This window comes from Nanorana parkeri, unplaced genomic scaffold (genome assembly GCF_000935625.1).
Source record: "Nanorana parkeri isolate BGI_ZX_2015 unplaced genomic scaffold, ASM93562v1 scaffold524, whole genome shotgun sequence".
In the NCBI taxonomy this organism is placed as follows: domain Eukaryota; kingdom Metazoa; phylum Chordata; class Amphibia; order Anura; family Dicroglossidae; genus Nanorana; species Nanorana parkeri.
Window position 1 is genome coordinate 1,012,715 of NW_017306792.1, and position 12,927 is coordinate 1,025,641.

The window sequence follows — 12,927 nt, forward strand, 5'->3', positions numbered from 1 at the left end:
CTAAGTGAAGGAACCTGCTTACGATAAGCACATATTACATATTACTTTTAGTGTTGAAATAATCAAAGCTGTAGATTTCACTTAGATACATGAATCAAATTAAGATGTGTTCACTTCAGTCATGCATAAGGAAGAATCCTTTTTTTTAATCTACAGTAAACAAAGCTTTAGTTTGCTACGTGAACATTCTCTACTCCTTTAGTAAATCAACTCCATCATTTTAAATTCATTGGCAAGGATTAATTTGCCTAATTAAACAGAGCTAAAAAGTAATTGCAGTAATTAGGGATGCACCGATACCGTTTTTCGATACCAAGTACCGAAACTGGTGCTTCCACTGGCATGGAGCTGGCTTCGGGTAATGACATGCTGCCTGCTTCCTGATTGCCCAGGAAGCCGGCTCCATGTTGTTTGGCCTGCTCAATTGTGATTGGCTGGTAAGCCGATTAGGAAGCCGGGTGGCGAGTAATGACCCGCCTCCTAGCTTTCTGATAGACCAAGAAGCTGTCTCAATGCTGATTGCCTGGAAAGCCGGCTTCCCAGACAATTAGCATCTAGTCGGCTGTTCGGCCAGCTCATTGCTGTTTGGCCCTGAAGCCGCCCTCCCAGCCAATTAGAATGGAGCCGGAAGGCGGGTCATTACTTGCAGCTCGGCTTCCTGATTGCCCGGGAAGCTGGCTCCATGTTCCCCTACGGTACTGCTGGTCAGAGGGAATACTCCTCTGACCAGAAGTTCCAGTATCGGGGAAGGTATCGGAGCATTTGGGCAAGTACAAGTACCCAAATACTCGGTATCGGCACCTATTGGTATTGGTGCATCCCTAGTAAGAATACTAAAAACAGTATATACAAATGTATGTAGTAATATTCCAGTTGACAGTGATGTCTAATAATGCTTCATATAGTATTCTTAGCACAAATAATATTTGTGCATGGTAATGAGCCCTTACATTAACATCCAATTTTAAACGTGGGTATTTTGCTGCCATCTGAAGCTGTATCCTGTTTCCTGTGAATGCTTAGTGCACGTCTTTGTTGTGCTAAGACCCCACTTTCCACCCCTCTATCCCTGGTTTACAATCAGCTCTTTTCTACCTTCTAGTCCATGATCAGATCCCTTTTTACCTCCTATGACCAACTCCTGCTCTTCATTTCCCTGTGAAATACAGTCAGCTTCCTCTCCTAACTCACAACACAGGAGATATCTCTATTTACCTCCTTCTAGGTGGTCTATTTACTCTATTTACCTCCTTCTAGGTGGTCGCCCAGCCTTGTCAGTTGACTCTCTGGTTCATCTTCCATTCTTTGTTATCAGTTATCCCCTGCACACAGGTTCTGTTACAGTGTTGCTGGACACAAAGAACACATCGCTTTTTCTTGCATCTTTACTAAAGTTCTAAAAGAATAATCCAGAGATGAGGAACAGGCTTGATCATAGCATAATAGAGTATCTTGGAGCGCCAAAAGCATAGTTATCCACCAATAAAAAGATGTCTATAGATTGTGCAATACCTGCAATATAGTATTTCCCACAGATTAGGTATTTCATCATCTCCTTCTGCCTTCTCTCAGATACCCCAGGAGAAACACACTCTCTGGTTCATGTTCCCCCAGGGAAAATGGACTCAATTTTTGTTAACATGGCACGGCCTAGGTATCTCACAGCTCTATAGAACAGGTCTTCCCTTCATAGCTGTAGAATTCCTCATCCACCCAGAAACCAGTGTCCTTTCCCCAGATAGGAAGGGGATTTCACAGAATAATAGGACTGTAGTTGCACAGTATAGTGGGAGTAAAGGGCCAAAATACTGTAAGCACCCATTACAAGCATATATTTCAGCTAGGAGAAATGGCCATAAAATAAAATATTTATAAAATTGTCTTGAGACCTTTTATAAAATCATAAAGGTATATAAAACCAAAACAATATAATTTATATATAAATATTTAGAAAGTCAATCGTCATTATCCTCTGGTTCCCAAATTTCTCTGATACTCTCACTCTTGTGCCTATTTATATATTTTTGTTAACAATATGTACTGTCTTGGTGACACAGTGTTAGAGGTCTCCTAAGGGTCATAAGCTAGATATGTATATGAAGTATGCTGTAAAATATTATCAGTAAAGTCACTTTGAATTTGGATTAATTATGTAAAAGTAATTCGTTTTGATTGCATTTAAAAATAGCCCATGAATGTCCTACAACTCATTGCAATACAACCATTTTTTTTGTACTTGTTCCCTCTCTTGCTTGCACCTCTGTACATTCTTTTTTAAATATTCTTAAATAATTATTTTAATAATTTATGTACTTTTTCTTAGGTGTCAGTCACCAATATTACATGGAAATCAAGAATTTGTTTCAACAGAATGTGAAATAATTGGAGATTGTGAAGAGAATTTGGATGCCCTCAAACATTCTGGTAATAAAGCTTACTTAGTTCATGAAATGGCTTCATGCAGTATACATTATTTCAGTGTTATTACTCTGCTGCATCACTTGACATTTTGAGGACGTTCCTTTAGTTGTGGGTGTCGCCTAAAAAGATATAATGAATGTTTTCCCATTGGACAAAAAAGGCAGACAAATCTTACCTAAGCAAACTGAAGAGAGATGCTGATTGGTTGCCAACTGCTCCAGTTTTGATAAATCCCCCCCAATTGTCTTTTATACTTGCCTAAACTGTGCAATGTGAGTGCTTTTGTAAGCAATCCATTTAATATTTATCCAGTCAGACAGATGATTGTAACAACAGATTGCCGCCCTAAAACTTAAAGTGGGTGTCACTACTCCAGTTTCACAAAATCTGTAGAGTGACTTGGGAGGCTTCCATTGCTTGGTCATTACCCAAGTGTTAAAATATTGTCACAATTTCCTGTTTGCCAGCTTTTTTTAATTAATAATTGCCTATTTGATGTGTTATCACAATGGGCAGTTTGCTACCTACTTATTATATAACAATTGTCCATTTTTGCCCATGTATTGGCACCATTACCCATTTGTTTTCCACATATTGTGACATTTGGGCATTTGTTTCCCATGTAGTATAATAACTACCCATCTATAATAATATGTATAATAATTGTTGCCCATTTAATTTTGAAATAGCCTGTTTGTTGCCAATGTTTTATAACAGTTAGCCATTGGTTGCAAATGTATAACCATGGCTACTTATTTTTGGCCAATGATTGCCTGTTTGTTGCCCATGTATGGTAACAATTGCTTATAAGTTGTCCAGTTATTTAACTTTTTCCCATTTGTTGCCCACGGCATGTATCAATTGCTTGTTTGTTGCCCATATATTGTAACAATGGCCTATTTGTTATCCCTCTATATGTATTGTCACAATTTCTTTTTCAAAGTGAACATCCTATTTCCCTTTAGTAAATCAACCTCATTGCATTGATTGCCTGTACCTACTTGTTTTCTGGTTATTATAATAGTTACTCATTTATTGTCCATATAATGTCATGACTACTCATTTTGCAATGAGTGTTTGTTTGCTGCCCACATATTGTAATGATTGCTAGCTTGTTGCCTATTGGCAACTTGTGTACAATCCAGTGTGTTACATTCTGAGACCATTTATTGGTATGCTTATTTTCTTGAAAGACAAATATTAAAAGCTGCAACATTGGGTAAGCAGTGACAAGGCGGTTTATGTAGGTTGTGGTGTTTAAACTGGGCAGATTTTGTAAAGCTTGCATGAAATAGGTGGAGTGAATTGGTTCACAATTTCAGGAGCTTTCCTAAAGCTGGGGGAGGCACTACAGGGGGTTGGTTCAGAACTGGAGGAGAAACTAAAATCAGAGGTGTTTGTAAAAAAGTGCGTCATTGTTGTGAGCAGTTAAGCAGTTATCAAAGCCTGTTCTTCCTTTCTTTTATTGGATTAGGCAGCTAGAGCAATATAGAAGCTGGAGATAGTGGTCTGGTATAAGGGGGAGTTTTGAGAGTGAATGAAAAGTCCCTTTTGCCACTGCAGCAGAGGGACTAGGCAGAGCACGCTGGCAGCAGGGAGGTGATATTACCGCAATTGTACTCCAGCCAGCACTTTCCCCCAGCCTCATAACCAAAGGTTTGTACCACCATATGGACCTGTATCTGGGGGTATACAATGTAAGAGCCTTTGCATTGCACCCATAACGCACTGACCGCAATGCTCTGCAGACCTCGGCAAAAAGTTAGTCAATTAAAATTTTTAAATGTATCATTACTGCTGCGTTTATTAACTTCAGCAAAACACAGACTATGCCTTTAACAGGGTTTTAAATAAGGAGTCATTGATTTAAAAAGGTGGATTAAAAAGGATTATAGTTCCCTTTTAATGCAATTGTTTTCTCAAGAGGCAGACCTGCAGTGTTAGCTCGCTCCTGGTCCCAGGCTGCTACATTTGATTAAAGCTTAGGTGCCTAACCAGCAGTTCATACTAAAGATTTTGATCAAAAACAACAGCTCCAGAATAAGCATAATATAATTTTCTGGCTGACCTGGTAGCAGGTGGCCACACATGACTGCACATTCTACAAAGTGATTCAGAAATATTTACAGGTAATGTAATGTTAACTGAGCTCTTTATTTCAATGCAAAAGAAAGAAAATACACATGCAATACATATCTGCAATGCAAGCACATTTTCCCATTTTTATTCATTTAAAGATGCTGCAAGTACAATCAAATACCTGCAGACCTGCAAGAAATGCGCTCTTAAAGTGATTTTCCAATTTTACAGTCAAAATGGAGAAAATCCCCACTATATGTTTGTTACGTGTTCCTATTTACGCAGCATACCTAAAAACAATTTTAAAAAATATTTCCTACCTCCATTTGACAGGCCTGTGCAAGCATCTCTCACAATTTCAGTAACAGGAAACTGTCTGTCCTAATAGAAAGACTTGGGACTGATCGTCTCCATATAGAAATACAATTTTAACCCTTTGCTAGGACAGACAGTCCTGCTTATCTGGTTTCCAAGTGATAATAAAATCTGCCAGCAAAGTACAGACAGGTTTGATTATTTGAGACAAAAATACCCCAACCCCCAGACACTGAAAACTAAGCAGGATTTTTCAGTCCTGGAATTAACAAAAAGAACATCTAAAAAGGTAAGTTGCAATTTTTAAAGAAGAAAAGTTATTAACCCTTGCAGTGGGGCTACCCCCACTCTTCAAGGGTTCACTGCTCGTTTTTGCCTAGGGTAAAAATACTTTTTTTTTTATACTCACAGTTAACAGACAGGTTACTAAATATTTTTTGTACTTAGACCTAAACATTACTTTTTTTTGATAGAACTTAAAGAAGAACTCTGGGGGAAAAAAAAAAATCACAAACGTACCCTTGCAGTGGGGCTACCCTTGCCTAGTCCCACTGTCTAGGGCACTCAAATAAAGCAGATTTACTGACTTGATCCTCAGTTCTGCTGACTCCCTCCGGGCTGCTAAACTGGTCCCTGAAGCCCCTTCTCCCCTGGGCTCCAATGGTCTAAGGATTCCTGATATCATCACATCCTATGCAGGTCCATTGACTTGCATTAGACATGAGGGCTCTGAGGGACATTCCATAGCTGAAGCAGAGAGGGGGTGAGGTTGAATGCCAACTGCAGGTGGATCAGGTGAGTAAAACTACTTTATTTGAGCCCCCTAGACAAAATGAGCACGTAGCCCATGCAGTGCAGGGGTAGGCCCACAGCAAGGGTAAGTTTGTGATTTTCCCAGAGTACATATTTAAAGCCCATCTGCACTCAAAAATGTTATTTTACAATTGTACTCCTTCTCCTGTAAATGCTATTCCGGTCTTTTTATTATTTACCATCACTTTGAATGAAGAAATCTTCTTCTTTACTTTGTGACATCATTTGTATCATTATGTGGAGGTCTTCACTCTGCAGTTCAGAGTTGAGATCCAAGAGGTTGCCCTGTGTCACTTCCTCCAAATGCAACCCTTTAGATACTAGTCCTGCATTAAATAGCAGAGAGGGGAAGGTTAATCTGCAATGGCCAAGCTGGTAATCCTACTCCTCAATATGCATAGGAACACAGCTGTACAGGGTGACATTGCTGCAGTGAAATCACTGCAGGCAAAATAGTGTTGTCACCCTGCAGGAAGAAGTCCTATGAACTGGCAGAATTCCCACGTATTGATGTAATATAGAAAGAAATAAGTTTTCACTGATTTAAGTTTGGAACTTCTCTTAATAGTAATTAAACTTTTACAGGAGTATTTTTTGTTTTTGGATATAGAAAAACGTTAAACTTCAATTTAAAAAATGTAAGAGTTAAAAAAACTGAAAGTACTGAACATGTGAGAGGGTATGTTTTAGAACCGATCAAGAAAATAAATGATTCCTCAGCAGTTTTAGTAGAAAAGTAATGTGGAGAAGAGATGGCAAAGGAAAAAAAAGATATTCCTTAGCAGTATTAGCTGAAAAAGTTGCTGAGAAAACATGACAGTAGGTAATGCCTATGATTTATGCCCTTTCAGATATTTTGCTGTTCCAGTGTGTTAATTGTTCCAGAGTGTATTTTGAGACCTCTTATTTTATGTATGTGCATACAGTTTGACTTGTCCCCAGAGTATGCAATGTGTCCTCTTACAGGCCAGGTATAGAAGCATCTACAAACACGCATTTATATGTTAAAAATCTGGAAAAAAGTTGAAAAAACAATATAAACTCAAAAATAATTCAAGGACTTGTATAGGTAATAAAATAAAACACTATTATAGAGGGGGTAATAGCTCTCTTCGGCCGCCGGGGCTCTTTGGTTCACTCGAACCGAAGGGCTGCTGTACGGGCTATTCGCTATAGCCCGTACAGCTCCCGAAGCTGGGCGAACAGCCTGCCGAAGGCCGGCCGTTCTCCCCGCAAATGACAGCTGGATGGAGCCAGCCAATTGTAATGACAGATCAGCGCCCCCCAAATAACCTGGGGACACTGATCTGTCATTTAACAAATACAACTGGGCAGAGCCGCCTGTGACGTCATGGCCGTCTCCGCCCAGTTGTCCATTGGCCAGGACCTGCTAAAAGACTCTAGCAGGTGCCAGCCAATAGAAAACAGTTGGGCGGAGATAGCTGTCACTGCTAGCTCTGCCGAATTGTGTTTTTTCTTTTAATTAAAATATATATTTTTTTAAATCTACATTTTTAAAAACATTTTGAAAGTCATTTTGCAAATGTTTTTTTAATTAAACCTTCTTTTTACTGATGTTCTATTCTGCTTGGGAACCACGGAGGTACCGACCAGAATAGCTGAGCTGAATGCCGCTCTGCAGCATTCGGCTATTCACTCACTTCCGTTCCGCCCCTATGAAAATACTGGCGAACGGCAGCAAGTGAGCTGCCAGAGCTTTGGCTCAGCCGATCCAGATGCTGGATCGGCTGAGTCGAAGTCCTTCTGCACTTCAGCCGTACCAAAACGGAGTGAATAGCCGAACGTCGTTCTGCTCTGTTCACTTCGGCTCAGTTATTCACTCGGCTGCCATCGGCAGCTTAGTGAGTAACCCTGAGAATCGTAAAGGTTACCATTATTTCAAGATATGGTAACCACAATACATTTTTTGTGTTAGGTTTTGATTGTTAAGTTGAACACTTTTAGCTTATACAGTTTTGCACCTGACTAATCTGTAAAGCCACCCAATCACTTCTACAATGCGGTTGTTTACCATAACATGTCTATCAGATTCTTGCATTTCTTTTCTATCCTGAACTGAATTTATGGTATAAACAATGGAGATACTGTTTCTGTCCATCTGTCCATCATCAGCCTTACTGCAGTTTTATTTTATATCAGCTAAATACATTTAAAGTGCATTAAAACAAAAGCTGTGCAAAGTCTTAGAGTTTATTTTTTTTAGAAGGCAGCAACAGACTGAGTATAAAAGCCTGTCCCCTGCCAGCATGTTGCATTGAAGGACATTTGCTCTCGGTGTGGATAAAGTAGTTTCTCTGTAAAGGTTCAAAACACCCCCTGCTGAGTCAGAGTTAGAGCTCTCCAATCAGTTAAGAGCATGAGCTTTGCTGATTGTAGACCACAGCTTCCACTCCGAATGCAATTCACTACAGCATGCTGGCAGAGAACAGGCTTTTCTACCCAGGATGTGGCTCACTCTAAATAAAGAATAATGGTATGACTTTGCACAGCTTTTATCTTTATGCATCTGTTTTGTATTTAGTTGCTTTAAAACTTCAGTTGGGCTTTACAATTTCGTAAGTAGTATACTAAGTGGCATATGTTTTATTCCAACTCGATGAACCTTATTAAATAAAAATTATTACGGGGCTCGAAGGAGGTTAAGAACAATGATTTCCCATTAACCTGATTGGGTGTTTTGAATAAATAGACTCAAAGGCTCCCCTACTAAAAACCCCACTCCCTCATTTTAATATGATTTTTTTGTGCCGGTGACTTAGATTTTCTCTAGATGTTTTTCCATGTTTCTTTTTTGTGGCCCAAATATTATTTATCAGGTTTTTCAAAACTTGACAAGGTAATGTAAAAAATATGAAACAGGAGAAACATATAAAATGAAAAAAGAAAAGGACAGTAACCTCTAAAATAACATTTCATAATAGGTATTCTGAAGGTGGCAGGGGCTAAAGAAATTCAATATTTCCCATGGGTCCTATACAGTGTGAGTGTTGAGATATATATTTCTGTCATTGATATGAGATTGTTGGCATAGAATTCTGCCACATCATCTATCTTATCTATAAGATGGACAAGCAAGGTGAAGGTTAATCATTGAAGAATTGAAGATGAAATGTCAATCTAGCTGTAATTTATTGGTTTGCTCGTTTCATTGTATTACACGGGAGTAATCTTGCTACCCAAATTGTAAATGGGTTGGAGGCATGTAAGGTAATATTAAAGTATATATAAACCCAAACACTTAAACGTCAGATTATGGAAATATAATATCAAAAGTTATTTTCAATGTTTTTAAATCTGCAGCGTTTATTAAAATAATACCTAGTGATCTTACCATGGCAATCCTTGTTCAGGTTTTTTTTTTGTAGGAGGTGACAACCCGGAGGAATCCACCCTGAGGAATGCCATGTAAACAGACTGTGGCTGTAAAGAGATTGCAGAAGTTCAGCAAAAAATATTTGTAAAATCAGCAAAAAATATAAAAATAGTATTTTTTTTTAAATGTCCGTTGTTTGATACACAGTGCTTTTAGCAAACTACATGCCTTCAGTTAGGGTTTACATATACTATGCTAATCTGTTTTTCTACTTGTTTCCAAACTATGTAGCTATCCTACTTCACATGTCAAAAGTTGGTTATTTACGTTTATGCAATAGTGTAACTTTAATTTATCATAGTAAACTATTTTATATTTGCTGCATACACCTCACAATGTATTTTTTTTCAACCACTAGAACACTGGCTTATGTCACCGGATAAAATGATTGGTTCCTTTAAAGAAAAGACTGTGCAGAAAGAAAGCAAGATATCTCCAAACAGACATTTACATGTGAGTGTATTTTTTTCTGTTGTCAGGTCTTTATCATAATTTTATTTGTATCATAATGTATTCAGTTGCAACAAATATAGTATGAATTTCTTTAAAGGTTTTGGTCTACTCTGTCTGAAAGTGCTCTATCAAGTTAAGCATTTTAAAATCAAAGTGTAATGCAGGGGTTTCAGCAGTTATATTTGTTTTGATCCATGTAAAAATCCTAAGCAAACATTAAAAATTAGATCATTTTTCCCACACGTGAAAATCTGAATTGTTTTTAATAGAAAATTGCTTTAAACCCTCAAACAACTGTATATTTTCTAAAAGAAAAAGCCCTGTAGAATTAAAAAAATGTAGCACAAATATTTATTAAATCAATATTAGGAAAAAATAGATTCATTTTAGTGCACACAAACACAATATAATACCCATTTTTAACAAAAATATGGGGTCACATTGAGTAAATCGAGGTATGGGAGAGGGAACTGGGTGATAATCAACATGTCCGGCACTTTCAAGAAACTCAGGTGTCAGCTACTTAAATGCATCGGGTCTTTGTATCACCAAGCTAGATGCTGGAAATTGCTCTCTGATATGTAGATACTGATAGAGTAAGTATGAGTTAAGAGAAGATATATTTGGATGGGCGCTCCCAGTATGCCAGGTATACCGGAGGATCTAAATGTACTGCTACTCTTGTAACTTTGCTTCATCTTCACTGTACCTTTTCTTTTTAATGGACAAAATAGTGAACTTAAATTACAATTTCACCCTAAAAGATAGAAAGCAGAAACTCTCATATGGGATATAGTTCATGGGGCCCCTTCCAAAATAATATGATTTTAAGTAGACATTTCGATGACCCTGAATTACAGGTTTTGTAATATTATGGCATGTACGTACATGTTCCTTTTAAACCTGATTTCTGTGTTTGGATAGAATGTTTACTACGTTACTTCCACTATTTTTTTTTTTGCACTTTTAATTAAATATCATCTTTTCTAAGAATTTCTTATTGACTGCCATATCAGAAAAAGTGTCAGGATAATTTTGTAAGGCAAAGCACAGTAACTAATGCATACAACCAACCAATCAATTTATCATCTGTCTTCATGTTTTAACTATAATCTAACCGGTTACTAACTGTTACTGAGCACTTTGGCCTAGTCATTACTGTCTGCATTGCTCCTTTTATTAAGTCTGTTGAAATAAATATGGAACAATGAAATCCCTCTATATAGCAATGGAGACATAGGGGTTGATTTACTCACCTTATAAACACACCACGAACATGTATACACCTCTGTAGTGTGTTCCCTCCCAGCATGATCTATGGGTGGAATCTAAACACCTTTGTAGTGTGTACACACCCAGCAGGTGTGTTGTGCAAAGCCTTGCATGAATTGCAAGGTGATGTTGTGTAAATTAGCTCTATGTTGTGTTGCTTGCGTTGATGAATGCAGGAATGTAAATGCATGAGCTAACCATTTTTGTCTAAACTGTGAAGCAGCATTATATATGCATCATGTGCATGATTTTTCCATATATGGCATTAGTGGAAATATGCTTTTAGAGACTTTTTGGTTGATAAATACGTTTTGCTGTGTGAAAATCACACGCACCTGGTGCGTGCGTGTGTTTAGGTTAGTAAATCACCCCCATAGTGACATCTTTATTAGATGTTCTGTTTGTGCTTACTCTACTTTATTGTTCAGTTGTTTAGGGCAATTATTCATGAATAATATGATATTTCACATTTCCACAATATGGTAGCAGAGGTTGAGAATCACATTTCTTCAACATCTAGGATTATTATTATTCAGTATTTATATAGCATCAACAGTTTGCACAGCGCTTTACAATATAAGGAAGACATTACAATCACAATACAATTCAAGACAAGATGGTAAGGAGGGCCCTGCCCGTGAGGGCTTACAATCTAAAAGGGAGGGGCAAGTGATACATGAGGAGGTAGCTGTGTGGGGATGAATTCTTTGAGAAAGTGATAGTTCAGTGGTTAGGCTGAGGTGGGAAAGGCTTCCCTGAAGAGATGAGTCTTAAAGGTGAACTATGTGGTCAGTGTTTTCCCCCATAGTTCTCCTCAGGGTCACGGGACCCTGCTCAGTATACCGCATACTGTCGAGATCCACCCAGCTGCATGATTGACAGCTGGCTCTGCCTATCTAGAGGCAGAGCCAGCTGTACCCTCCCCCGTTCGTTTCTCCAGTCAGGGCTGCAGGATCAGAGCGGGGAGGGGGGAAATCCCTACAGGGAGCCGTGAGTGACAATCACGGCTCTCTGCAGGGACAGGATCGAGAAGTGAGCGAGTGAAGGTATGTGTTCGCACACTTCCCGATCTATTGAGCCGACGTGTGACAGTTTCATTGTCACACGTCGGCTCAAACTATGAGGTTGAGTGAAAGTCACCTCATAGTTCTCCTTTAAGGGATCGCCTAAAGGCAGTCAGGGTGGGAGCCAGGGTCAGAGTTGTGGATGGCTTTGTAAGTGGTTGTTAATAAATTGAATTTTATCCTTTGGGTTATTGGAAGCCAGTGTAGGGATTGACAGAGGTGAGTTGGAGACACTGAGCGGTTGGTTAGATGGATGAGTATTTTTTTCATCATCTATAAATACTTACAAATCTTCTATATACTTGTAGATTTCAGGGGAGCTGTGGGCGGTTTTGTTCATTTTCCGAACATGCTTTCCTGCATGGCAGTGTTGCGGCTTGGTTTTATGTCTGTTGTTTAGAGAGAAGTAAAGTTTTTTTTTCTGGTCAATTTCTATTTTGCTAAGTGTTGTAAAAATTGGGCATGATGGTGACAGTAATTGTTTTCGTAGCAGCAGCCCTGGAGTAGCTCTAGCGTGGAGGCTGTTGATGATAAAGAAATTAGTAAATGTAACTTTTTCTTCTTTGGCTTGATGGGCTACATTATAGTGGTATCAGAATTAACAGCGCTAGTGAGAAAAGAGCAGGAATAGAGTCTTTAACCGTGGTCCTGGCTAGTTGGCAGATACCTGTAAAGGTGGTGGTGCTGATACATTCTGCAATGTCTATTTATTCATTAATATTGAGAAGAGGTAGCTGAAATTGTTCACTCGATACCTGATTAATTTTTCCCCACATCAGAGGCAGACTATTTTGTGCATTTGTATAGTAATGCAAACCTCTGCACTAAACTGTTTTTAAAAGGATGCTGGACAACAAGAAAGCACATAGATGGGCCTATGGTCCAGTTTGCAGACCCAACAACCCTTTGCTCAAGCAAGTCGTACTGCTTGCTGTTGCTAGTACTATGTCTGCCTCCTTTGCTATTGTTGCAGATGTGTTTTCTTTATACCTCAGGCTTTAAAGTTGGGAAGGCTATTTTCATTTTTTTAAATTTTAGCAATCATTTGAGTTATTTAGCACTGTAGGTTTTCAGTGGCTACAGCTGGTAACTGAATATTCCCCTAATGTTCCAATT

The 12,927-nt window shown here is 38.6% G+C and overlaps 1 protein-coding gene across 1 annotated transcript in view; it reads left to right on the top strand.

Moving 5' to 3' along the window:
* SIPA1L2 (signal induced proliferation associated 1 like 2) overlaps nucleotides 1–12,927 on the top strand; it is a 130,754-nt gene that overhangs the window by 67,466 nt on the left and 50,361 nt on the right. The window contains exons 12-13 of the mRNA XM_018561436.1: nucleotides 2,324–2,424; nucleotides 9,381–9,475. Of these exons, the coding sequence (XP_018416938.1) occupies nucleotides 2,324–2,424; nucleotides 9,381–9,475 (196 nt within the window). The remainder of the gene's footprint in view (nucleotides 1–2,323; nucleotides 2,425–9,380; nucleotides 9,476–12,927) is intronic.